Here is a 26235-nt window from a genome sequence, read left to right as displayed (position 1 = left end):
TCAGTACATTTCCGATAAATATCCATCTCAATACAAATGACAACTGAGAGTATATCACCCTAATTTCTGGCATAATACCTCATACACTATGTGTTGTGTTGTGTTGTGTTGTGTTGTGTTGTGTTGTGTTGTGATGGTGTCACTTTTGAAATAAACCAGTAAAAAGACTTGGTCCAAATTTGTTTTTGTCAGGTAGTGAGAGAAGAACAGTGAATACATTTGGAAAGCAGCAGCATAATTAAAAGTAGAGCGGAGCGGCCGAAGAGGTCACGCAACAAGCCACATGGGCGCTGTGTGTTTGTGAGAGCTACTGTAGCACATCATGTTTATGCATGTGTGTATTTGACTGGAACAGGCACCAGCGTCAACTCCATGTGCTGCTTTCAACTTTCATGTGACCTGGACCTAGTTTAAATGGGTCATACTAATGCACCTAAATTAGATCAAACATTCAAGATTGGTTCATTATTGATGACTGGAGACGGAACATTTGGTCAACTGGGCCCAATCAGTGTGTGGTTATTTATGTGTCCATCTTTTCTGTCAGTTTCCTTTTAAATGACAGCTGCTCTGGGCTTCCCACGATAAACCCGGCCACAAGATTTATTTTTATTTTTTTTTCCCAATCAGGTTGTCACAGAAATCTGATTATATTTAAGCCATTTATACTAATGAAAGGGAAACATGAAAATAGAGAACGAAATGTTAATCTTTCATGTCCTTACTTTATTGACAGACCGTTCATGCTGCATAGTGTCAAGAGATCCGAATTAAAATAAGCTTTCAATGTTTTTTAATTGTTCCTAGTTGTTCATACATCATTTGCATTAAGTTTGGTGGTGTACGCTCATGAAACGACGCTTCTCAGAATGTGTTAATTAGATGGATCACATCCAAATGTTTCAAGTCGCGAGCGAGGCACCTTGGATTCATGGTATCAAAAACAACCAGCGTGCCTTTCAAGGTTATTCAACACAAGTTTTTTTTTCCCCCAAAATAAATTTATCTAAAAGTGAGAAATGAGTTTTGCTGGGCACAAGCCTCCCGGTGGGGCTGGCTGGAAATCAGAGCCAAAAACAACACTGCTCTCTAGTGGACACAGCGCGACATAGCCAGTGCTTTGACAATTGAACGCTGCATTACATTACTATATGGTCCGCGGTTTACGTTTACCAGCATTTGCAAAGGACGACATTTCGATGTTATGAACATCGCGCGTGAAAAAAATCACGCGAAGGCACGCACAGTCACCACACAAGAGGATAGTTGCAAAAAAATAACGTTAATCACATTAAACATTACATATCTTGTTTCTGTAGTGTATTCGAATGAATATAGGTTTTTGCAAATAATGTATTCTTTGTCTGTAGATTTTACTCAACAACCCACCCACGAGTGTTTATTAATTATGACTGTGTGCGCGTGCGTGCAAGCGTGCGCGTTGCCGCGTGCGTGTTTTTGTGATTAATGTCATGTTCCTAATTGTATTCATTTGAGAAGTACTTTATTTTCCGTGCGTTTAATTAAACTATTCGATCAAGTTGTTTACATGTGGCCACCCTCTTCCCTCCGTGCGTATGTTTTTCAGGATGTGGGCGTCAAATTCGCTTCTTGGTTGTGCGCTGAGAATAAACCATCAGCCACCCACCAGTGTGACACAAGTCCAGATGGATTTCTTTGCACTTAATGTCCCTCAATATCTCTCTAGTCGGCCTTAAAATTAGACATAAGTGTACTTAGAGCTGGTGGTGATTTTTTTTTTTAGGTTGTATTTCTATTTAAATGTTCCTCCCACAAATGAGCAGAGCATGGTGCACTGGACCAGGTTTAATCTAAACGCAAATGTATATCGTTCGTTTGTCACATTCCTAAAATAATGGCCACGATGATCTCTTTTTTTTATACACTGAACCGCTTATCCTCATAAAGTTGCGCGTTTCTGGGTGAGTAGAATACACTCTGAACTGGTCGTCAGTCGTCAGCATGCGCAGTATTTAAAAAAAACGGACTTAAATTTGCATTATGTTTCCTGATATTTATTTAAGTTGCATCAGACAGTGGCGAGAAAAAAAAAGGTGTTTTCTTTTTCACGAGCAAACAAAAAGGGCCTTAAATTTAATGGGGACTAAATCCAATATTACGATTGCATAATTTGCCCTCACTTGTTTAAAATATGAAGTGAGCCATGTGAAGTAATTCGAGTAAACCGTGTTTCATCCAAGCACATGACCTCACCTCATTTTAAGTATAACTGGCACAGTGAATGACAGAAGTCACTGTAACATCTTTATTTGGGTTCCCAATACACAAATTGAAGAGGAGTCTGCTTTATATTCCAAGAGACAGCAAACGCATTGACCACCAACTTTAAATGTTAACTGCAGTCCTATTTACACCATCTTGTAACAGACACTGTATTTTCAGACAATTCCATGTATCACAAACCATGGAGAGAGAGAGTGCTGTGATTTGCAGTCCAATCAAAAGGCCTCTTGCAATTTCAGTCGATGGAGCAGAAATGCACTTTTCACAGACTTCAATCAACTTCAATTGGGGATCTAAACTGGGCCTGCCCGTGGAGCTCAGGTGCTGCTGCTGGGCGATTTAAACAAAACAAAAAAAAAATAACTACAACAGAAATAGCGCAGACTGTGCCCCAGGGAGGTACCAAGGTTCTATATATTGAATGAGGCGGCGAGTCTCCAACACAAGCAGGTACTGAAACCCAAAGATTTGATCTTATATTAAAAAAGTTCATGACCTGAGATTTTTAGTGGAACATTGGATAAAAAAAACAACAGCAAATTATTTGTGTAAACTGATATGATGGCTGCAAGCACTAGCTATGCGGCTTCCCTTTGTTTTAAAACGTCAAACATGCACATTAATTTCATAAAATGAAAATTTAAGATTGAACATGTCTGCCACACAAAGCTTGATGGATAATGCTGTTACATTAGACAGCTTCACAAGAATCATCAGCAGTGTGGGTGACAAAAAATCCATATAACTTAAGACAAATAAAATCCTTTTTTCATTTCGTTTTCTTTTTTAAAAGTCTATTCAATGTGGTAATACAGTCGCGTGGACAACACTGGAGGTTATAAGTTCATTCCTTGGGCACTTAGTAAAGAGTCCAGCATGTCAAAAGTGTCTTTGTAGTCGGTGTGTTGGCCGTTGGCTGTTAACAGGCCATTGGTACCATCGTGGCCGTGATGCTCAATCATCCGCTGGCTGCTATCCGAGTAGTGGGCAGAGCTGATGGCCGCCTTCGAGCTCCTGCTGCTCTTGGACGAGTGATGGCGGTGGTGGTGGTGGCCTCCATCAGGGTGAGGCCTCTTTCGAGAAGAGCCAGAACCACAGTCACCGGCGTGGCTGCTCGGAGGTCGCTGGGATGCCGAGGCGACGTCCGCCCGGCAATTGGCGCTGAGGGAATACGGGTGGGAGTGAGCGTGTTTGGAGTGGCGGTGGCTCGTGTGCTCCTTGTGCTTGTCCTTGCTCTGATCAGAGCCACCGTGACGCTCTGATGAAACTTTGATCCTCATCTTTAGCTCCTCGCCAGTGGCCGAGCCGTTTTCCGCGAAAGAACTGGGCGCTCGAGTCTTTTTGGAGCTCAATTTCTCTCGTCTAGCATCGCCCGACTGGCCACCCGGTAGTGTCTGACAGCGCTTCTTGTGATGATGCGAGGCAGCAGAAGGAGGTGGCGTGTACATGTCTGTTCCAGCCTCCTCCTTGACGCCGTTCTGCAGAGCCAGCTCCGCCGCATGTTTCTCTCTGTACTTTTCTAGAGTTAACACTTTCTGCGGCCGCAAAAATGGTGCCGCGTTTGCCGTCAGCTGCTGGGGTTTACTAGCAGAGCCACCGGACGTTTTGTGTTCGTGTTTCAACAAGGTGAAGTCCAAATGGGGGGGCTGCGAGAATGAGTCACTGAGCGGCTGGTAGGACGCATAGGAGCCTGTCATGGCAGCGAGGGACATTTCTGCAGAGTCTGAGGTGGAGGGGAAGAAGGAGCCGGAGACACCGGGAAGGCTGTCTAATGATCCCCCCTGGAATACACCGTCCACAGCAGCACCTTCCGTCTTTGGCTTCTTAGCAGCTTGAATGGCCTGGAAGCAAACAAATCAATATGACGCAAAAGAAACCTGGAGCTAAAAGTTTGGCAAACGTCACATACCCTCCAGTTGCGTATTCTCTTCAGCCTGCTGGGCGTCTTCTCCAGGATCTGAAGAAACTCGTGCGTGAGCTCTGCAAACACAAACAGTGGGATCAGGACCCGGCTCCTGGACAAACCATTACGAGAACTGAGCGGCGCCTTCACCGTCCAACAGCTGCAGCGTCACCGTGCGGTCCACATACTCCCACCAGTGCTTGCCGTCGGTCGACACGGGGATCTCCCAGTTGGACCACTTACACGCCAGGTGGATACAGACGCAGGCAACCACAGTGGGACGATACTGCAGGCAGAACGTGGTGAGGTGCAAACTGTAGGGAAAGACGACAACAGCGAGGAGAAGAGACAAAGGTCAGCACACACAGCGCTTTTAAAAGACCACATATTCAATCAGAGCAATACAGCTTTCCACCAAACAGAACACTTCAGTTTGGCATACTCAGTCGGGGCTTGTGTCCATTTCACAGGGTGTAGTATGCCAATCAATAACTAGCTTCGTGCTAAACAACCATAGCTACAGATTGTCAATATTTACTCATTTTAAAAATGGGGGTGAAAGTGTACTGAAGTAAACCAAACTGTGCTGTTTTGATTGAAAAATTCTACATCACATACGCAGGCCCTCAGCTCAAACTTTAAAATACATTGCTCAGTGCAAGTACCTTTGTGGCCTTAGATTTTGACTTAAAAAAGGGGGTAAAGCTCAATGTTAAAAAAAAAAAAAAAAGTTTTTCAAGCAGTTCTTTCATTAAACAAATCCACGGACATTTGTTGGCCCGGAACTAAATATGTGGAATGTGAGGCTGTGAAACAAAAGCCTTCTCTTCCTATACCCACAATCCCAAACTCCACTGCAAACATCCTGTCAGCAAATCAGTGAGAAAGCCTCAACTGGAAAGTGGACCAAGGCACTAACACTTGCTGCTCCTCCATATTGAAGTCTCTTGGGCATCTGATGAGGATGCTCCTTTGGAGAGGTGTTACAGACATGTTCCACTGGGAGGAGCCCCCGGGGAAACCCCAGGACACACTGGAGAGACTATGGCTGTGTCCGAATGTCCACAGTTATCTACTCATCCGCTATATTGTCCCACATCACTAAAACTATTTTTCTCCTCGTTCCATTATCAGATGACCACCTTATGGGTCATGACCAACCGACGCAATAAGATCTATGACAATTTATTGCGAATTAAAGAAAAATATTTAATGCTCCCTGTACATTCAAACACCCCAACAAAATGGCGTGACCCCTTAACAGCGCACTAGATGGGATATAACGTGCGCATTCGGACACAGGCTACGTCTCCCGGGTGGCTTCAGTACCTCCCTGAAGAGTTGGATGAAATTGTTGGAAATGGGATAGTATGGGGATTGCCGCTTAAGCTGCTGCCCTGTAACCCGACCCCGAATAAGCAGAAGTAAACGGATAGAGGGAAGGAAATTATTAGGACATTCAGCCAAGTCAAGAGCAAATTCCCAGTCAATTAAGAGCATTACGTTTTTTTCCCATCAACAAATGTCAATATGCTGTTTTTTTGGTCAATACTCCCTTAGCGACGACAATCTTACAATACAGGACAAGAAGGACATTAGATCCAATATGTCCTAAAATCAAGACTAAAGATGGCCATTAACTCGTACTATGAGGAACGACTTCCCACAGCATTCATTTTGTGCGTGTGCTATAAAATCAGTTTCACGTCACCTTGGAACAAAACTGAAGACCAAATGGTCTTACAAGACATTCATGCTCCTACAGAAGCCACATTCAGTTTGCAGTATAGTTTGGTGGGTATGTGTTATTCAATTTGGGATTAAGAGAGAAAGTGTCCCAACAAAGGCGGTGGTGCCTATACTTCTAACAAGGTACTCAGGCTACCATCTGAGTGTTTTTGACCTATGCACTGTGTACCAAACAATGAGAGGTAAAGGACATCACTACATTCCACGCTATGCATTCAACCCCCCTGTGCCAAAGCCCTTGTACAATACACCGCATACGGCAGTCTGGCTGGTTCTGGATTCCCAGGGTCCAGGTGCACACAAGGTGATGGACACAGGAAGGGGTCCTGCAGGACATGAAGCTATAGTGTGCCATTAAAGTGCAATAATGGGAACAGGATAATAACCTGTTGGTAGCCATGAAATAGGAAGTCTGTGCCAAATCCTTGCTTGCTGTAAAAGGAAGGAGAAAGTTGGTTTTAGAAGCCAGTTAATGGGTTGCTTGCTACAAAACAGTCATGGTCTTTGGGGGTGTCACGGTTTCACTTTCACGGACTTGTGTCCACTTAAAGAAATGAACCTTCACATGGGTCATGTAGAATTCAGTTCAAACAAGCTTCCGGTGTGCTGGATCGGCTCATGCGGTTCATTTAGTTAAATGCCAACGTTATCACCCAAATCTTGGTGCGCGCCAAACAAGTGGGTCGTAAATGGCAGCCTTGGTCCATTTGCCAGCAAACTGTGGTGTGGTTTGGTCAATTTGAGGTCAAAAGCACAGAGACTAGCCTTAAAATGGCATATCACCGCAACAAAATGTGAGCCCCGCACCCACAATTTCATCTGAGCTGGTAAAATAAAAACTGTGGACTGAACTGTTTGGTATTTATTAATTGTGAATTTATGCATAGCCTTATGAGAAAAACAGTAGTTTGACCATCAGGTGAACCAGACCAAACAAATACTGTTCATAAGCCTGAAAGTCTTTATCCAATGCAGATGAATCAAAAGCCTGCAAGTCTTTATCCAATGCAGTTGTGAGAGTAAGTGACAGCATTAATAACACCAGAAACTGTGACACCCCTCATAACGTTTAAGTCACAAGTCATGCAATTGCGGAAGACAAACTCCGTTCCCAAATTTTACCTGTACTAAGAAAAACATCACCTTTATAGAACTCAACCAGGAGCTAAACAAACAACAATAAAAACACTTTACCTCGTACTAGCTGGGAGCACCTCACAACATCTGTGTGTGGATGATCTACAGTTATTTCAAAACCTGTAAACATGACGGCGAAGGGAGAGACATTAAAAAATGGAGGTTTACATTTGTTGCAGAGGAAACACATATTGCACATATCTCTTACTAAGGTTGGTCGATATGTATTGAGCCCTGTGATTGTCTGGCAACCTGTTCAGGGTGTCCCCTGCCTACTGCCCGATGACTGCTGGAATAAGCTCCAGCACGCCCGCGACCCCCATCAGGACAAGCAGAACAGATAATGGATGACTATACATCCATGTGAACTTTCCACGCCAGCGCTGAATGAGGCTCAGGCCAACCAACCACATACCTCCTGTTAAGTTTGTTGCTAAAGCCAGCATTTGACAATCTCACAGAGAGGGAGAAGCACGCAGGCTGTGCGATGTGATATCGGTTCACACATTGCTGTATTTTAAATGAAATTATTAATCGCAAACTTTTTGGCTGACAATTATCCATGTTTTAATTAAAATAGTCTCATTCCACATCCTGTAGGGTTTGTATTTTACTTTGTCTTTAAAAAGATTTTATAGTTTTCACTGAACGCATTGTAATATTCTTGTTGTACTGTTATCAAGATATCTGACATGGGCACGGAGGTATAAAAGGTATTCATATCGCCCAGAGCTAGTCTGAATGTGTGAGAAACAAAGCTCACCCAGGGTTTGCAGGACGATGGTTTCCAGTATTCCAAGCTCTTGTGACTGCTGATGGAATGCCTGGAAAATGCCAAACTGTCAGACTACACAGGTCTGCTGCATGTATTATCTTCATGCTCTGTTCTAGGTTACGCATCAGAAATTTCCCTCAATGCAACAACTATGTGGTGTGAGAAAATCGATTCTCTGATGGGAACGGCTGCGATCCCCAATTATCACGAGGCACACCAATGGTAGATGGAAAATCCTCAATGAAGAGAAAGTATATTGAAAAAATGTTTTAAAACAGCTTAAACTCTGCCTCATGCTTGAATAAATTTTAACCCATTGAAACATTTTATAATTATCAGCAGCTGTACCACCTGCCCCAAAAATGAAATCATATTTAAAACCACGTTCGCAGCACCCAGAACCAATGTTTGGCCGCTTCTGTGTATCCACATGGATCGTTGTAGCTGCGGACACAATATTCCTGTAACAAATGTCCGTAGACATGAAGATGCCCAGGGTGTGTCTCTGCCTGCACACTCACTTGCCCTGGCTTCTGCATTCTCTCGCAACACTTGTGTGCACATCACACCAGTCGTAGATCCCATACTACCCGATACTCTGTTAATACTTTGTGTCACTGCCATTATTCCTCACTGCTGACATGAACAGTAGCAAATGGGTTAGTCCCAAGAATTGAGCTGTTGGTTAATGTTCGACTCATCCACTAGCTTTACTGCTCATGATTGAGCAATATCGCATTACGTCACCGGTACCACAAGCTTTTATTAGCAGCAATATTCAGCGGTCAATGATTTCCGTAAGAAACTACGTAACAGTTGGCAGCTCTGTAAACATGAGATGATGGTCTAAATCATCTGAGAAGTTCAATACCATTTTGAGAAGACAAAATCATCCAACCGCGGCAAAACACAGCACACAAACCAGATGTCATACTCACATTGCTTTTAGTGTCGAGGGCAGGCTCTTGGGGGTTTATGCAGGCATGAGCTATTTTAATGACGTGCTCCAGCTTCCGGGGCTGCTCCTCAACTTTAGCTGCTAGGAACAATGTGGTTTGGGAGATAATCTACGATAACAAATGTCAGTCCGTTAATGACTTTTTCCACACTGCGGGATCTGTTATCAAAGGGCTGAGCGCAGTACTCACGTTTCGGTGGAACTTGGTGAAAGAGTGAATCATATAAAATCTGTGCATGTATACTATTGCGGTGTTTATGATCAGTTGAGAGCTGGGGGTACTGTTAAGGGGGGATTTAATGACGACACCATAACGGTTACAACGAACACGTTCGTGCTAAACATTGAGTAGTGGGTGGCACTTGTACATATTAAAAAACACACTTCAATTACCACTCTGAGAAACAAAAAAAGGGTTTCACTTCACTCCAATGGCGAATTTAACGACACGCGGTCCAATTCTACAGCAATTTGCTTCAGTTAACAAAGAAAGGTAGAAAACAAAAGCTAAGCTAGCGTGAAGGCCCAGACGCTACCAATAAAACGGTACTGACAGGTTTGCTGAGAGACCATCTTGTGTATTTAACAAGCAGATAATTGCCAAAGACCAAGTAACAATGTACAATAATTCATTTTTATATATGTCGCAAGTAAGAATGAGCAGCAAACCAAATGCTAAAGCTAACCGAAACCCGTCCGTTCTCAGGAGAGCTTCAAAGAGGTTGAAAGGATACACGTTGAGCCTCTGGCCGATATCTTGAATTAGGTTGGCGGCTTGTTGTCGGTAAGAAAGCTCCCTGTCAGCCTCGATACCGCAGCGTCGAGACGGCGTGTTTTCAAGCTGTTCCCGGGTGAAGAGCCATTTCGTTGAGGGTCCCCGGTGCACCGCCATTACGCACCAACAACCAAGCCCGACCGGGAGGGAGCTAGGTGACTGGAGCACCGGAAAGACGTCAACAAAGGCCGGAGCGGCTTCCAAACCGGTAGGCCACAAAAGTAACAGCGCCCACTAGCGACTGATTTTGCAAACTGACCTTTCAAACTACTTCAGCTTGTTCGTGGCTATTTTATTTCCTGCAGTTTTCATTTTTCCTTTGCCGTTTGGAACTGATAGTCCCTAAATGTTTAACCAATACCATTTCTTTTCACTTGTTTATTTTTCGGGTTATTCGATTTTTTTTGCGCAAGATCATGTATTACATAGCTCAGTACCAGGTTTTGCAGGTATATTGTCTTTCTGCAGCCAGCAGAGGGAGCTACCACTTCCTAAATTGAATGCAGAAAATAGACCTCATAACCGAATTGCACCCTTGTCCATAAATAGATTAATTGCGTAATCTGGTAGTAACCACAAAGTGAAATATTGTAAGTGTTGAACGTAAAATCAAAACAGACACAAACTATCATTCCGTCCAAAAAATTATAATGGAGTTTCAAATTTTATTTCACTTGCGCTAGAAGTGTCCACGATAGAACAATTGGGTACAGTTGGATGTAAACAATTGTTTGCTCCATTAATGTATTTAAAGAAACAAAGTTTAAATGTTAAAGAACTGAATTAATACAATCTGACAAAAATCTGTTGCTAGATTTGAAATGGATAGAAATTATTCTGCAGCGGTTAGAAAGAGTCGTGCTGTATTTTGGTTTTAAAAATTTGGGCGTGTTATGACAAGTGGCGACGTGACGTGAAGTATCGCGCCCCACGAGGACAGATCACTATGGCAACTGGTGCCCACCCGCTGGGGTGGGTCACGAGGACTTGGTCAGTCTGTGTCATTAGTGGCCATGTGATGTTTTATCACCACGGCGCCATGCACTTGTGCACCGGGGAGGCGCGGTCACTTTGCTGCACGGGACAAAGCACTTTGATGCCGTTTGGTTTGTTACAAATGTTAGTGTTGTCTTGTTTTCCCGTTTTTGTCAGTGTACAAATCAATTAAACCGCGTGATGACCTTTAATCGAAACCGTGTGTAAGGGTCACAAATCAGCATTGAAAGTGAGGTCCTCCCGTCTCTCCTCACGGTCCGCCCCCGTCCACCTTTCTCACGCGGGTGTGACATTTTCTGAGCGCCACATAGAAGTCGCATAGCAGCGCGGCGACATGACGGACCCCAAACTGCCGGACTCGTCCGCCGCCCCGGACTCGGTAGCAGCAAAAGAGCCCACGGGGGGAAACGATCAGTACCAACAGACGGACTCCCCCAACCAGCGCCACCAGGCCAGCAACGGCAGTCAGGGAGAACTGATCAAGATGGACCAGGAGATGAGGATTACCGAGAGCATAGAAGACGGAGGTAAAGTTGACACGTGGATGAATACACGTCACTGTGCGTAAAGGTTAGAAACTTGTGTCAAGTGAAACTCAACACTTTTGAGGCAAGCGAGTTTACTTGGAGGGGAACGCTCCACTTTGTGTATGTACTGAATAATTTGTCAACTATATGGATTCACAGGATATTTCATTTCACATCACACTATAAAATGCTCAGAAAATGTCTGTGCCTTAAAATCTATAGTGTAGTGAGGCCAAGTGGTTTTCCAAAACAAGTTTTATTCCTAAAGACTATATTCAATGCCAGTTTTTGCATAGATTGAATCTCAACACATGCACATATGGGGGGAGGCTGAATTTAAATGGTTTCAGTGAAATGTATATAATAAAAAAATTAAAACAAACAATTCTAAAAGGTTAAATACAATTGGATTGTATATAACAGCCATCCATCTCCGCTTCTCCTCACAAGGGTACACCCTGAACTGGTTGCCAGCCAATCACAGGGCACGCAGAGACAAACATTCACACTAACACCTGTGGGCAATTTGATGGGCCTACCATGCATGTTTTTTTTGGAATGTGGAAGGAGTACCCTGAGGAATCCCCTGCATGCATGGGGGAGAACATGCAAATTCTACTCCAAAGCCTGCACCTCTGAACTATGAGACAGATGTGCTAACCAGTGCTCTTGTATATAACAGTCAAATACAACTAAACTGTATATTTAAAAAAATAACTGTACTCTAATTATACACAATGATTCTTTCACTTACCATTAAAGGGAGCCTGCGTAAATGAAAAATTATCATCTTTAAATTGACATATTTAATAATCCGTCCAGAAATCGGTTATTGTGGAATTTATCGCAGTTTTCAAAGCACAAGACACGGCAGTGTTTACAGAAGTAAATATGGCGCAGCGTGTAGAGGCTCATCTTTCTATCATCTAATATCTTTAGAGGAGTGATGCAGGGCAAGGTAGAAATATTTTGGGGGAAATGAGAACACTTTTCTTTCTTTTCATTTTATGGAAACATCTACTAAAGATGATGTCACGTTATTGCTGGGCTTAATTGTAAAATTGGATGATAGTGACAAAGGAAATGTGTGTGTGTGACAATATCAATCAATGTACAATATAATCAAGGTTGCATAAAGGCTCGCAGGGTGCCATCAGCGTCACAAACAATTGTGCTTCTTAGGTGAAATGATGAACTGTAAGATATAAAAAAGTGACCGGCAGCTTGATCATTGCATCCCGTGATTCTGCTTGCAGGTCTTCTGGAGAGCAGCATGCGCCTGAAACCACATGAAGCACAAAGCTACCGCAAGAAGGCACTGTGGGTGTCCTGGGTGTCCATTGGGGCGACCATCATCCTAGCCATCGCTGCCTTCAGTGAGTGGCCAGTTTCTGAAATCTCTCAAAAGAACTACAAATACGAGGGATCCCATAGGCGAGCTGCACCATATTTTCAAAGAAAATAATGTTCAGCGTTGATTGACATTATAAGAAATGTATATTTAAAATGTATGTAGTTTGCAGTAGTGTAGCACAACACTGCATCATACTGACAGGTGTTTCTAAAATTGTTATCCTCTCATGTACTGTGAAGCAAAAAATAAAAATAAAAATAGAAACACAATTTGACATAATGTAGTGCAGCTCAAATTAAATGGCAATGAATGTTGAGTTTACACTGAAGGACTAGTCAGTCAAATCATGTTCCTATTTTCTGTATGATAATTAATTCATTTTCCAATCCCATTAAATATACTCAGGCCAACACATCCTAAAGACCAGACAGCCCATTCCAAGAAAAACAATTTGGTGTATGCTGCAGTACTGTGAGAAGTTCGCCGATGTGTGTTTATTAGGGACAAGCAGCCACCGAGGAGGCGCATGCTAATATACAGACGGGCCAACTCTTTAGCTCAAAAGTAGTCCATTTCACAAGGCGATGATACTACAGTAGCTACTCAATTGAGTTTAAGACTGTTTAAGAGTGACTTGAGTTGACTTGAGTCCTCTTCCCTGGTATTTTGTGTCAATATCAGTGGTGAGCCAAATTTCACCAGCCCGTCCTTCTTCCTACATCCTCGACCTGGGCATCCTTCCGTCCTCATAATATAAATTATATCATGGAAAAATGAAGCTTCAAATTTGCTTCATCAACCAGCTGTGTTTTTTGACTCCTCTACATGACACTGTTTTAAATAAAGTTGATTAAGGAATTTCAAGTCGGTGAGCCCAATGTTGAACAGATAGTGCCATCTAGAGGAGTCAAAAAATACAACAACAATAAATACAAGCCCCCATTTTTGTCAATGTTATCACTCGAAAATAAAATTGAAAAAAAAATCACTTAATTTGAGTCTCCTTTTGATACCTTCTGCATGAAGAAACAAATGACTGCCTCCATTTCTGGTAGTGTACTGCAGGTTGAAAGTAAGTCCACTTCTTGTCTTGGTATGGTTGCTAGAGTGGAAGGTCAGCCGCTCTAACATTTGGCTTCGCGGTCATGTGAAAGTTAAACTGCTGTGTGTGGCATGCTAGACTCCGACCGACATTACGTTATCTCATTGCTGTTTTAAAGGGGATCTCTCGTCTTCCTTGCTGGCCTATTTCTCGTGTGAATTTTGTCTTGTAAAACAGCGTCGGTAAACCCAGTTTGGATGTGAGCCAATCACACCATCTGCTACCATTCCTTGACAGATCTTTCTCTGTCAAACATTGCACCGTTCGCTCATGTGAAACTTGTCATGTGCAGCGGAGCCGTGTTTACGTCATCACACTGGTCTCTTGTACCTCTTGGCATGTTCACGGGACACCTATAATTTTACCGCCAGCTCGTGCAACGTCTTGTTGACCTCCTTGACAGAATTTAAGCGAGCTCAAATTTTAGTGTGTCTATGTTAAAAAGCCTTTGCAACACTGGAGTTTCAGCAATATGGGAGCCAGCACGCTTGTCAGATGTGACAAGCATGGAGTAGGAGCCAATTAACTAGTGACAGGTTCAGTTTGTAGACTTCTTCATGCCATTCCTCCTCTCAGTTCCTAATGAAGGAAACAGGAACCATGAAGTGTGGAGGAAGAGATCGACATGACTGAATCCAATCCGCAGCTAATAACATTTCAGGCACATGCATAAGGCCTTAGCCTCGGGGTGTTGTGCCACACATTAGATTTAAAAAGAAAATCAGACAGATGGGCCAGGTTATTCAAGAAATTAAACTTTTTAAAATGTAAGAAAAATGTCAAATGCATATCGTTGAAACAATCATTACATTTTTTTAAATGTTATTTACAATAAATCAACTAATTCTTTGATGTGATTAATCTATTCAATCTCCATGCACGTACCAATAGGAAAACCTCTGCTGACTCCAAGTGCGCCAGATACAAGTCCTGCATCGGAAAAAGACCATTCTCATTTTCAAATTTTGACTTGAATTATTTTTAATTTAAAGTTTGGTTATAGTTTGCACATTCCACTGTGGTGCAGAACAAAACAGCGATGCAGTAAGGTTTGACTTGATTACAATTCTCTTCCTTAACATTTTGATCACTAATTGGTAAGCAGGTTGTTGATACTGCCCTGGGTGTGGCAGAAACATTCCTCCATGATGGTAATGCTCAATATATCATGAAACACAGGCAGAAAAAATGTGTAGTGAGATTAGGAAAGTGAAGGAGAAAATGGAGGGGGGGGAAAAAAGCTCTTATCGTGCGTAGCTGAGGAGCGGTTGTCAGCCCCCCCAGTGTTGTGCCTCTTACTAAAAATAAACCTGGGAGGAGAGGTACCCTCCCCACTTCTCATTTGCATCTTCCGTCCTCCTTTGTCTCCTCTTTCAGTCCATTGCAGGTGTGTAAGATGAAACAAAGCAGTGTTTACCATTCACATCTGATTCCTGAAAATCACTGTGCAGAACATTCAGTTTTTTTGTAAACAGGTTTACAGAAGGATTTAACAATAAAAGAACAAAAATATATATATAATTCATTGAAATGCATGTTTAACACTTGAGCACTTGCCTATCATCCACAATTCAGTTGATGCAGAAATTAATACCACGTCTTTCTGTCCCCATTTTACACAGTATTACTGATGCCCTGCCTGACAGCGGATCACAATTTCCCAAACCCTAATGATCCTAGGAGCCAAGTTGTCTGGGGCTTTAAATCCTTGGCAGGTCACCCGTGGCAAAAAGGCCAGACAAAGCACGGCTCATAGATCCCTTATGATGAGAAAAAAATAAAACATATTGGGAACAACATCCTCCCAATTCCTGCGTGTAATAAAAACTAAAAACTAGCAAGATCAGATGAGACAGACACTGTCACAATCAGATTGATTTGTCTCACATAATTTTGTCTCACTTATTTGTGACTCCAAAGAAAACAATACTGTGTATTTTATACCATTGTTCTGGTGTTTTTCAGCTGTCTCCATCATGCGACACAGCGCTTCTGCTTTTGGATTTGCTGTAAGTGACATTTACATGGTTAAAATATCTGAAACGTACACAAATGTTCCTAAATCGTATTTCTTTGTCTCCCAGTTTGACGCTATGCTGGATGTCCTGTCCTCAGTTATTGTGCTGTGGCGTTACAGCAATGCTGCAGCCGTCCACTCAGCTCATCGGGAATACATGTGAGTCGGGTAATAAATGTGTGTGTGTAAAGTAAACATCCCCCACCACGCGTTTAAGGTTTACAATCTTACTATTTTGCAGATTTATTTTTAGAGCGGTTGTAACTCAATTATGTGGTTTATTTTGAAGTGTAATTCCACTTTCAGTCTTTAAACCCAAACGAATGCGTTCATGTAAACGTAGCCAGTTGTTTTGAGGTATTTTGTCGGAAGAGGTTCCACTATATTCTTTTGAAGTCGAGGTTCTGCAGTTGATAATGTGCATTTTCTCTACCACAGAGCCTGCATAATCCTGGGTGTGATTTTCATCTTGTCATCCTTGTGCATAATGGGAAAGGCCATCCATGACCTGGCCACCAAGCTGCTGCCTGAAGTGGTAAGAATTGCAACACGAGCAGCAGATGAAGCAGCACTTTATATTTTAGCAGCAGATTGTGAGCTTAATCCTATCTGAAGATGGAGATCTTCTGTTATAAAACACATGTTATTTATTTAATGGGGGGGGGGGGGGGGGGTGACACACACTGCTGGTTTTCTATTTCAAACCCATCTGCTTAATATTTCACCACTTGAGTCACGCTGGAGTGGAGGCCGGTCATTCCTTGCATCCAGCACAGAAGCGTTACTTCTTGGTAATAAGTACTGCGCATCTTTGTTCGACATTTCTAGAGCAGGTCCTAAGATGAACACATTTGTTAAATGACGGGACATGCGTCTGTGTTAAAAGAAACACATTTTCACCAGGTGATCGTGTTCTTAGCCTGTGCACATCCTCAGCTTTTCTACCCAGTGACAACAAACAAAGACAAACTCAGAAATCTGCATGAAATAATAGAATTTCACTCTGAGCAGAACCAAACCATGAGATATTTGTGGAATAGCAGGATTTACACAACCGCAGGGCACAGAAATCTCTAGCGAAAGATTATCCCCACTTGCTGATGCTCCTTCGATTTAGCTTTTTCAATTCCACAGAGGATTTTTTTTTTTTTTTTGCTGTCCAAAGTAAATGTCAAAGCATAATTCGCATTCTGTGCAGAGCTTCTGTGTCACACAGTCTGTTTTTTTCTTTTTTGGGTAGTACTCTTCTCCCAAATGCCAACGCAAGCTTGGTGTGTGTCAACGTGTTGAATTCCAATGTGCTAAAGGTCACTTTTGGGGCTTGGTTTGGGTTCACGTACAGACTAAGAGCAGCTTACAGTGGAAGCTCTTATGGTGGAATACAATCAAAGAATACGCACAACAATCCTTTTACGACTGTCTGAATTGAAGCTGTAGTGGTTTGCACAACTGCCTTACGGGTGAGAGGTCAAGGGTTAGAATTTCGGCTCAGGGGCAATCAAATCTAGTACTTAGTTCAGAACCCTGAGGAATGCCGCAATTGCACTGTCAAACTTTCCTTTCCCGCTAGGATGACTTCCTCTTCAGTGTCTCCATTGTCAGCGGAGTGGTCTGCATCTTACTGGCCGTGATCAAGTTCATGCTTGGAAAGGTGCTCACGAGTCGGGCCCTCATCACGGACGGTACGCCAGTTACACTCGGGAAGAGCAGACAGCGGTTATCGAACAGCACAAGCAAATAAGCTGCTTTGTTTCTTTTTGAAGGCTTTAACTCAATGGTGGGGGGCGTCATGGGCTTCTCCATCCTTATCAGTGCAGAAGTGTTTAAGCACGAGCCCATGGTGTGGTACCTAGACGGGACAATAGGTGTCCTCATTGGCCTGATCATCTTTGCGTATGGAGTCAAGTGAGTGTCTTTCACACGGTTCCTGCATGGCTTTAAAAATGTCTTCACCTTGTTGACCTTCTTTCTATCTGCAGGTTACTGCTGGACATGGTCCCACGAGTGAGACAAACCAGAAATTACGAACGCTTTGAGTAACGCCACACTGTCTGGCTCATAGTGGAGATGTTGACAAGGAGAGAGAGACTGAAAAGAGGAAGGGGCCGGTCAACACAGCACCCCCTCTCTGCAGAATTTATGTGGCAGATACCGCTCCATTCAATTCTTTAAACTGCATTGAGAATGTTGACTGTTTTAGAATGCAATCTACTCCACACGACATCAACTATCGTTATGAGGTTGATCAAGACGGCTTCGTATTTGAATAAGATAAGGGGACTTTCCCTAAGTTGCTGACACAAACTGCCACATGTTGTTTTTTCCCACAGTCATTCAAGAAGCCTGCCTTCCTCTATGTGGCAGTAGTCAGTCATGAGGGAATTGGACCACAGCAGGAGTCAAAATGCAATAGGAATGTAAAGAACTGTGCTGGTCTGCTGTTTTCAAAGAATTTTCATGATGGCATCGATGAATATAACTGACTGTATGCACGTTGCTGTTAATCTTTAAGAGCATTTGGGAGCTTTTGATGAAAACACAGTCAAATCCAAATAGTTTATGCCTACATAAATATTTTGTATACTAAGTGTAGGGGTACAAAATGTATTTAATTGGAACTACATGACAATAATTTGTATATTATCTATTATTCTGCGCCCGCATTCCAAATGCAGATATAAAAGATACTTTTGTATGATAACAACCAACCTGCCGGGCACTCAGTGAGTCATCTGTCCTGCTGTAATGTCAAATGATCAACCGGTCTGAGCCCTTTTTTCCACAGAAAAAGAAAAGGTTTATTTAAAAATAAAATCACATCCCTTTTATTGAGATTTGTTAACACAAAGACGCAATTGTGTCCTCCTTTTTGCCAGTGGGAAACATTGCCGCTCTGGATGATACGTGACAGCACCAAAGAATATCAAAACATTGAAAGTCATTTGGACAAAGGACAGATTTGTACATTTGAAATAAAGGTCTTGTATCTGGGCCAATATCCAACGCTCCATTAACCGCGTGCTGCACTCAAATTGTCATCAGTTGCTTCCTCAAATAAAAGGACAATCCAGTGGATTTATTCTCTTCGGATGGAAAGGCCAATTAAAATCCCTAATGGATGTTACGTACATTTATTTGATGGGCCTAATAAAACCAGTGATAAATAACTTAGCTGCAGATGTGAAATGCAGATTTACATTTAAGCCACGGTGGTCAATGTAAATGGAGAGACATGCATTTTTTTATAGCAGGCATGGTCAAACGTATAAGGCAAAAAGTAACTCAACTGCACTGGGTGATAACATTACAGCTCACTTGGAGCAAAGCGTTGCAAGCTAACAGTTTAATCCATTGACAGTCGCTTCCAGCACCCAGGACAGTTACCTAATACACTGCTTACATTACAAATGTCAAATGCATTTAAAACAAGATGAAAAGCGATTCGATTCAATTCACTCGAGGAAAGCAGAACACCAGATTCTGGTGATGAAATCACAACAAATTCAAGTTGACAGTGGCAGATGAGTTAGGAACTCCACGTTTGTTTCTATTTTTGGCAGGTGATTGAAGCTTGTGATTAGATGGACGCGGGATTGTAAAGGCACATCATGCTCTGAAACAGAAACTTATCTGTCGAAAAGGAAGAAGATACAATGACTGAATGAAAAAAAAAACAGTCTGTGTCAGAGGCGTCGTCTCTGGACTCACGAGCAAACCTTGAAAAATCGGCTATGAGCGCCTGCACACTGTCACAGTATAATGAGGCACGTTTGCTGCCGCTGCTGTACTTTTTAAAAGACAGAAATGAGAAGAATGAAAGTAAATGATAAATGGCCAAACTGTCTTTGAGTGATATCAACCAAAAATGGGGCATGTATTATTGATCTAACCCAAACAATGCGCCTCCTATTACTGCTCAAACCAACAGAAGCATACAATGCCACCCTCTGGTGGTCATAAACGAAAGACTTTCTCTTCATAAATAAGACACGCCTCATATAAATAAAGGTCAAAAGCAAAAACAAAGATGAACATCAGTATACAAAATAAATAGAAATTTTAGAAACCCATATAAACAGTGTATACTGCTAATAATATTTTGTTAACTTAGGCAAATACAAATGTAGTGCACGTTCACCCACAATGTTTTGGAGTGTTTTTTTTTTAACCTGTTCTTTGAATGCACTGATATCTGCAAGAATTTTGAAACCATTCGGTTGCCATCAGAAGATTTGGGGCCGTTTTGTTTTCAAGGATTAGTGTACGAAACAACATTTCTCCAAGTTTTCCATGTCTAGGAGAAACATTATTTAACATTTCAATCTCTTGCTATCCTCAGGGTATCACTGATCACTGATACAGACCACAGTAATCTATTGTGACATAGTAATAAAAAATCTATCCATGATTAACCCGTGTTCTAAATCCACCAAAATAAAGTCCAGCTTTCATGTGACCCTGAACAGGATAAGTGATGAAAAATATGAATGAATGAATCATAAAATGACAATAATCATAGTCCTGCCGCAGGGCAGTTTTACCTTCAGAAACTGGGGTCTCTGTTTCTGAATTAACCATTTCCTACAACCTACTGGCCTCTATATTCAGCATACGCTGTCGGTCCACTTTACATTTTTACATAATTTAAATTAAGTGTGCAATTTGTGTGAAGAAAAAAAAAAAAACACTTTCATGGCAAAATATCTGCAACTAGACATTTCAGAAAATGATCATACTTACAGGATACAAATCTAGATCTCTATACAATAGTTAACTTTCATGACTTTTTGACAGAGATTTATTACAGTGTAAAACTAGCTGTCTGTTTAGTATGCCTGTTGGTGTTCCAGTGTAAATCTACCTCAAGAAAGAACAGATTCTAATTAAGCAGGGAACACGAGTGGAGGATGTCGGGAACACTATTTAGCTGGCTTGCATTTCTGCCGAAACTGGAGACAAACGGGACGCCACTCACTGATATGTGCTGCATTTCTTCTTTTTAAAAGTCCAAGATGACTCCCTTTGTTGATTCAAGTAATTTTATATTGCCGCTGCTCTATTCCCGTAGAGGTGTTTTTCTTTGAGCAGTCGACAAACGAATAAATATATTGAAAACTCACAGTCCTGTGTTTGTCCAAAATGCTTCCCTCAGAGGAGTCCGGTTGGGTTTCATCAAACACGGCGGCTCTTCTTCCTCTTCTACGGGTGCGCGCTGCCGCTGCTATAGGCAGGTTTTGCACAGCGCCACCTGGCCCTTCATGTAGTCACGGCAGGGGCAGATGCGCTTTAGGGATTGGTGGGCGCCAGCGCAGCTGAAGAGTAGGAGGTCAGACTGAAAGATGCAGTGGCGACGGCTCTCGCTGTAGGCCGGGACCACTGTGTCAGCGCTCGACTCCACCGTATGGCAGTCCACGCCGAATCTGTCGGGTGAAAATAAAAACTGAGCCTTCTGGTGCTTACGAGTCAACATCACAGAAATGTCACAGAAGTCTCATTTGCAGTTTTGCGCTTATACACCACCTGTCCAAGTCCTTGTCCTTGTTGAGGTGTTGAAAGAAGGACGGCTCGCAGATGAGCCGTTGCTCTTGACACACCTGCTTACAGGAACGCCCTGGTTCGGCCATTTTCATTTGCAACGCACTGAGTGGAGGCCACATCACCTGACCGTGACAGAAGTCCTGACGACATATGACAATGAGCCCAATCAATCCATGGGAATTGAAGTTTCTGATTTGCTTAATAATATCTCACACGCGGGAGGGGATTAAGGAATGTACCTGGTTTTCAATGAAGGCATTGACTCTCTGTAGCATCCCCTCACAGGTGAACTCAAATGGCAAATAAGGCTCGATCTGCTCACACAAACACACAAATACAATACTGGCAATATTACAAGTGTGACAGTGCGGACGCAAAAGGCAGAACGAATGTGTGTGGCTAAACATTCTAGTGCACAGGTTAAGGCCCGGGGGCCAGATACAGCCCACCACATCATTTTAGTATGTGGCCCGCGAAGACAAATTGTGGATCAAATTCCTGTCATTACTAGAATTGCAAATTGTCTTCATTTCTAAAAATATCTTCTTCTTTTTTTTTTTTAATTTGACCAGTTTTTACTAGTCTGATTTGAAAACAAGTTATTTGTCGGTTTGTTTTGTAGCTTATACTGTATATAATATGAGGTGCTCACATTTATTTGGGTTGACAGTCATAATGGCCCTCCGAAAGAGACTACAATGCGGCCCGCGAGAAAAAAAAATAAAAGAGTTTGACACCCCTGTTCTAGTGGGATCTGTTGTATTTTCTGTGTGCGTGCGTGTGTCTATAGTTCACAATGAATTGATATACAATATGTTCTGTTGCTTCATTGTATTAAGCTTCTATAGCGGGTTGAAATCAACTGAACTGTACTGTGATTGGGGCTTTTGAACAGGGCAGATGAATAAGTGAGGCTTTTGTTATCGCACCAAATCTTCCACAACTCATACAGTGTCCTTGAGTAGGGCGGTGGACGAGAACAGGGACAGTCAAGGACAAGGGAGGATGTATGCCAAGGCAAGCTGGAGCCTGGCAGGCTCTGGGATCGCAAAGCATATGGGGGGGCTCTGTCCAGTGAACAAAGCAGTTGTTCATAATGTGACAAAGCACAATGAACCAGTAGCAGCAGCCTGATATATTTGCATCTTGGGTTGGTCGGTTAAACGTCATTCAAATTAAAAACTGTGACGTGCTTACCTTCTGGCTGAGGATGGAGCGGATTGCTCTTTCTACTTCAGCGGCATTATCAATATCAACAGTCCACACATGGGGTTGACCAATATAAACCTCAGCGTAGGGATGCTGAGAGGTCAACTGAACACATGGAGGCACAAAATAGGTTCAAATACATTGGGAAGGACTTGGCCATTTCAAATGGTTCATTTTGAGTCTATAAAACGTGTCACCTCTCTCAGGGTGGGCTTTCCTTTGAAGAAGTCAGTATTCTTGCTGCTTTTCGGTGGTTTGAATTTAGGATTGAGGAATGCACACCCATTGGCGATGGCCTCCAGGGGAGCAGGTCCCTCGTAGGGAAAAGACAGACCCACAAACAACTGCAACAGATGTAAAATAGCGACAACATTCGGGTCAATAGAATTTCCAAATTCAAAATCAGTTTAAAAAGAAGAAAATACTAGCAAATACAAACACCAGCTGGCTCTAAGTTGACACTAACCTAACAACCAGGAAATCAAACACTGATGCAGTGTGGCAGCAGCATGTGGCAGCAGCCAGCTCGCAGCTACTAAAGCGAGAAAATTCACAAGGCGTGTGTGAGAAGCCTCTGGTGTTTGCGGATAGAAGAAGTTAGTGTGCTGAAATAAACAAGCCACGGATGAAACCGAAAGAAAATTCGAGTTTATGAAAACAAGCGAAATGCTACGTCAATGTACAGTGCTGGGAATTTTAAGTCCTCATTGGACTGTGCTGAGCTGGCTACAATTATCTTCATTGATATGGCATTAGAAACATTTATTTTTAAGATGTGTGTTGTAAACATGTTCCTTTTTGATATTCAATATTCCCAGTTAGACTAGCACATCTTATGTGGTTAGATAATGGAATACAGTGAATCATTGTCTGTCACAGGGGACACATTCCAAACTCATTTGCAATACTTGAAAATCTGTGCTGCAGCGAGACTGCACAGTATAATCACTTGAAAAAAAATGGTTTTTACCCTTTTCCACACTCACACATTTAAACTTGTTTGAACACCTACATTTTCAAACTTTTCTGCACTATTATTGTCGAATAAAAATGCAAGCATACAATGCTCTTCCTTCCCACAAGTCAGGGAATTACATCAAGTATATTAAAAATATATTAAAAAAATGACCATCTAAATAAATGTTACTGCTTTTTTTCAATTCTGAAATGTATTTCACTATTCTCAAAGTGTTGACTGCAATAAGGAAATGTTCAATTTTTTTTATTTGTTTGGTCTTTGTACTATTTTATTCTGCTTGATGATTGATGTCATTTGTTTGGAGAAAAAAAAATAGTGGTGACATTTTGTTTGTGTTCTTTTTCAATTGGAAAAGCACTCAAAAGTTGGCATCAATACGGCCCAAACTATATACAGTAGGGTAACAGCCAGCCACCAATTATGCAAGTTCTCCCACAATACATGTCCAGGCCCGTCTGAAGTTTGCTAAAAAACCATTTGGATGATCCAGAAGAGGATTGTCATTATTACATATTTTCCACCATAATTTGCAAATAAATACTTTAAAAATCCGATGGATTTTTTTTTTCATTTTGTCTCTCATAGTTGAATTGTACCTCTGATGGAAATTACAGGCATCTCTCATTTTGTAGGTCGGAGAACTCACACGATTGGTGGCTTTGCCCCACTGTAGTAGTTATAGATTGTCATTACAAGTTAACTTCACCAGCTCCAGTCTGGTTGCAAATTTTGGATTTTGAAGTGTCAAAAAAAGTATTAAATATCAAATTGAATAAACATTCATATATATTAATATAATATAAATATGAATTGAAAGAAACAAACATTAGTAACTCATTCTACGAAGACAAATGCAAGCAACTAACAATATGCACAGCATTACATTTTGGAAGTAACTTGGCATGTTACAGCTTGTTGAGTTCACTCAATGCAAAGGAGACCCTGGCAACATTTCAGCAGATACCTGCTTACTAGCAAGTTTCAAACAACAGGTGGCAGCAAAGCACACCACTTCTCTACATGTGAGCTGTGTTGTGTAAGTGCAGGCAAAAGATGATCTTCAACCTTGAGGAACAGGCAACCTCTATTTATAGGGACTACAGAGTTGAGGGGAACAAAGACAGACACCGAGAGAGCTATTGTAGCTGAGAGGAGTGCATGCTGAAATATTCAAAGGCAAGCCAGCTGGACCCCAAATGATTAGGTCTATAGCACTCAATGATGAATGACTGCATTTTGTTGTTGTAGAACAATAAAGCTGACCTTTTGGATGGAAAATGTCATCGCTTCCTCATCTTATTGTGACATTTGTGCAAAATGTTAAGATGAATGGTGCTAAATTCACCACTCATGGTCACAGAGATGTTTTGTGAAGTCACAGCGGTCTTGACCTTTAAGTGAATTTGAATGGCTCCATCCTCATGTAATGAGTTCCACATGTGGTCACAAATATTAAAACCAGATCAAAATGACAACGGCGTCATCCACAGAGATGTATTTTGCACCATGAGGAGAGGCAGAGCTGAGCACACTCAGTGAGTAAATATTTAGTGTTAGATGGAAAAAAAACACAGACGGACGTTCCCTACGGACATTTTCCAGTACAGCTGAATGTTCAACCCCTTGAGGCCAATTAGTTCAGGTAGTCTCTTGATTGGTACACAAAAGGTGAGGAAAACACACCCTTGCAAGACTGTTCAGTTTCTGTACACCGAACTGACACTCAGAAATGCTTTGCTTTGTTTCATGAAAGACGAGCTAACCTTGGTTTCTCGGAGGAGGAACTGCAAGTCTCGTCCACTCAAGATGCCGTGGTTCCTCACGTAGCTTGGGAGATGGACAGTGCTGGTGCCATGCACGGTGCCGTGAATTTCCATGTAGCTGTGTATGATGTCAAGGTATTTTTTCTTGTCCTAAGACAGACAAAAAGTGTTCATTAGGGACAGGTCAACCCAACTAAATTGTTTGTTTTGATTTCATGATGACCACAGCAACAGTATTTCTATTACAAAAGATTTGGCTACAGAAAAAAAGTAAATAAAATAAAATGTCAAACAAACTGTGCAACTTGTTTTGATTTCATGGTGACCGCAACAGTATTTCTATTACAAAAGATTTGGCTACAGAAAAAAATAAACAAAATAAAATCTGTAAAACAAACTGTGCAATGTGTGATTTGGCTACAGAAAAAAAATAAACAAAATAAAATATGTACCGTAATTTTCGGACTATAAGTCGCACCAGCCATAAAATGCCCCAAAAAAGTGAAAAAAAAACCCATATATGTATAAAAGTCGCTCCTGAGTATAAGTCGCCCCCCCCACCCAAACTATGAAAAGAAAACGCGACTTATAGTCCGAAAATTACGGTAAAACAAACTGTGCAATGTGATTTATTTCCTTAATAAATTAGTTCAGAGCATGTAAAAGATTCATGACAGACTAAAAACAGATGCCGTGACCATGTACGGTAACCCTCAATAACTTTTCTAAATCATAGTGGGATGAATGAGGTCAATGATGTATCAGTACAGCAGGCACAGTCACCTTCCTGCTGCTGCAGACTTAAGCAAGGAAGACAAACATTTACTTTACTACTGTAATGCTAATAAATCAAACACACTAAACAATAAAATAACTGACATCTGCATGATTCACACGCTTCTCTTCAAAACTGCTGCTATGGACCAGGTTCTCATTCATCTCAGCAGCTGGTGAGGACACGCCAAAGAGGATACGGATCTATCCATACAATCCCCAAGGTGTGATGAATCCTGTTAGAGGACTGCTTTCGTCATCAAGGAAACCTTGGTGGTGCGCTTCCCCTTGGTCCAGAACAAAAAAAACCGAGCACCCTCCCAATGTGTCCAGTGCGAGACCCAGAAGCGATCATTCTCATCTTTCCTTGCCGTCATTGGAATGGCACCACTCACTAATAAGCCCACGAGGAAG

At 41.9% G+C, this 26235-nt stretch overlaps 3 protein-coding genes across 3 annotated transcripts in view; 1 reads left to right on the top strand and 2 right to left on the bottom strand.

Moving 5' to 3' along the window:
* Positions 1-2273: 2273 nt before the first annotated feature.
* Positions 2274-9743, bottom strand: LOC133167086 (cyclin-T2-like). The gene is made up of 9 exons (XM_061297631.1): positions 9522-9743; positions 8978-9059; positions 8768-8896; positions 7818-7878; positions 7112-7174; positions 6304-6349; positions 4319-4482; positions 4175-4245; positions 2274-4106 (listed from the first exon to the last, which is right to left on the bottom strand). The coding sequence occupies exons 1-9, from the start codon at positions 9677-9679 to the stop codon at positions 3102-3104; spliced, it is 1779 nt and encodes a 592-aa protein (XP_061153615.1). The 5' UTR covers positions 9680-9743; the 3' UTR covers positions 2274-3101.
* Positions 9744-10573: 830 nt separating this feature from the next.
* Positions 10574-18136, top strand: LOC133167094 (transmembrane protein 163a). The gene is made up of 8 exons (XM_061297643.1): positions 10574-11085; positions 12342-12461; positions 15507-15550; positions 15626-15717; positions 15997-16093; positions 17129-17240; positions 17322-17463; positions 17538-18136. Exons 1-8 carry the CDS (start codon positions 10893-10895, stop codon positions 17596-17598), a joined length of 861 nt encoding a protein of 286 aa, XP_061153627.1. The 5' UTR covers positions 10574-10892; the 3' UTR covers positions 17599-18136.
* A 219-nt stretch (positions 18137-18355) lies between these two features.
* The window catches only part of mgat5 (alpha-1,6-mannosylglycoprotein 6-beta-N-acetylglucosaminyltransferase), a 60522-nt gene continuing 52642 nt past the window's right edge, over positions 18356-26235 (bottom strand). Inside the window, exons 12-17 of the mRNA XM_061297618.1 lie at positions 25048-25197; positions 22503-22649; positions 22294-22410; positions 21336-21410; positions 21079-21236; positions 18356-20978 (exon numbers count right to left, since the gene is read on the bottom strand). Coding sequence (XP_061153602.1) covers positions 20780-20978; positions 21079-21236; positions 21336-21410; positions 22294-22410; positions 22503-22649; positions 25048-25197 — 846 coding nt within the window. The 3' untranslated portion in view covers positions 18356-20779. The remainder of the gene's footprint in view (positions 20979-21078; positions 21237-21335; positions 21411-22293; positions 22411-22502; positions 22650-25047; positions 25198-26235) is intronic.

This window comes from Syngnathus typhle, linkage group LG2 (genome assembly GCF_033458585.1).
Source record: "Syngnathus typhle isolate RoL2023-S1 ecotype Sweden linkage group LG2, RoL_Styp_1.0, whole genome shotgun sequence".
Taxonomy (NCBI): domain Eukaryota; kingdom Metazoa; phylum Chordata; class Actinopteri; order Syngnathiformes; family Syngnathidae; genus Syngnathus; species Syngnathus typhle.
Note: the sequence above shows the minus strand (reverse complement) of the source record. Positions and strands in the feature narration are given on the sequence as shown.

Excerpts from the sequence above, each read along its gene's own strand:
- LOC133167094 (XM_061297643.1), top strand. The coding sequence starts at position 10,893 with ATGACGGACCCCAAACTGCCGGACTCGTCCGCCGCCCCGGACTCGGTA. Across the intron at positions 15,551-15,625 it reads CTTCTGCTTTTGGATTTGCT|TTTGACGCTATGCTGGATGT; the intron begins GTAAGTGACATT and ends TTTGTCTCCCAG. Across the intron at positions 17,464-17,537 it reads ATCTTTGCGTATGGAGTCAA|GTTACTGCTGGACATGGTCC; the intron begins GTGAGTGTCTTT and ends TTCTATCTGCAG.
- LOC133167086 (XM_061297631.1), bottom strand. The coding sequence starts at position 9,679 with ATGGCGGTGCACCGGGGACCCTCAACGAAATGGCTCTTCACCCGGGAA. Across the intron at positions 8,897-8,977 it reads TCACCAAGTTCCACCGAAAC|ATTATCTCCCAAACCACATT; the intron begins GTGAGTACTGCG and ends TTGTTATCGTAG. Across the intron at positions 7,175-7,817 it reads CATCGTCCTGCAAACCCTGG|GTTTTGAAATAACTGTAGAT; the intron begins GTGAGCTTTGTT and ends TCATGTTTACAG.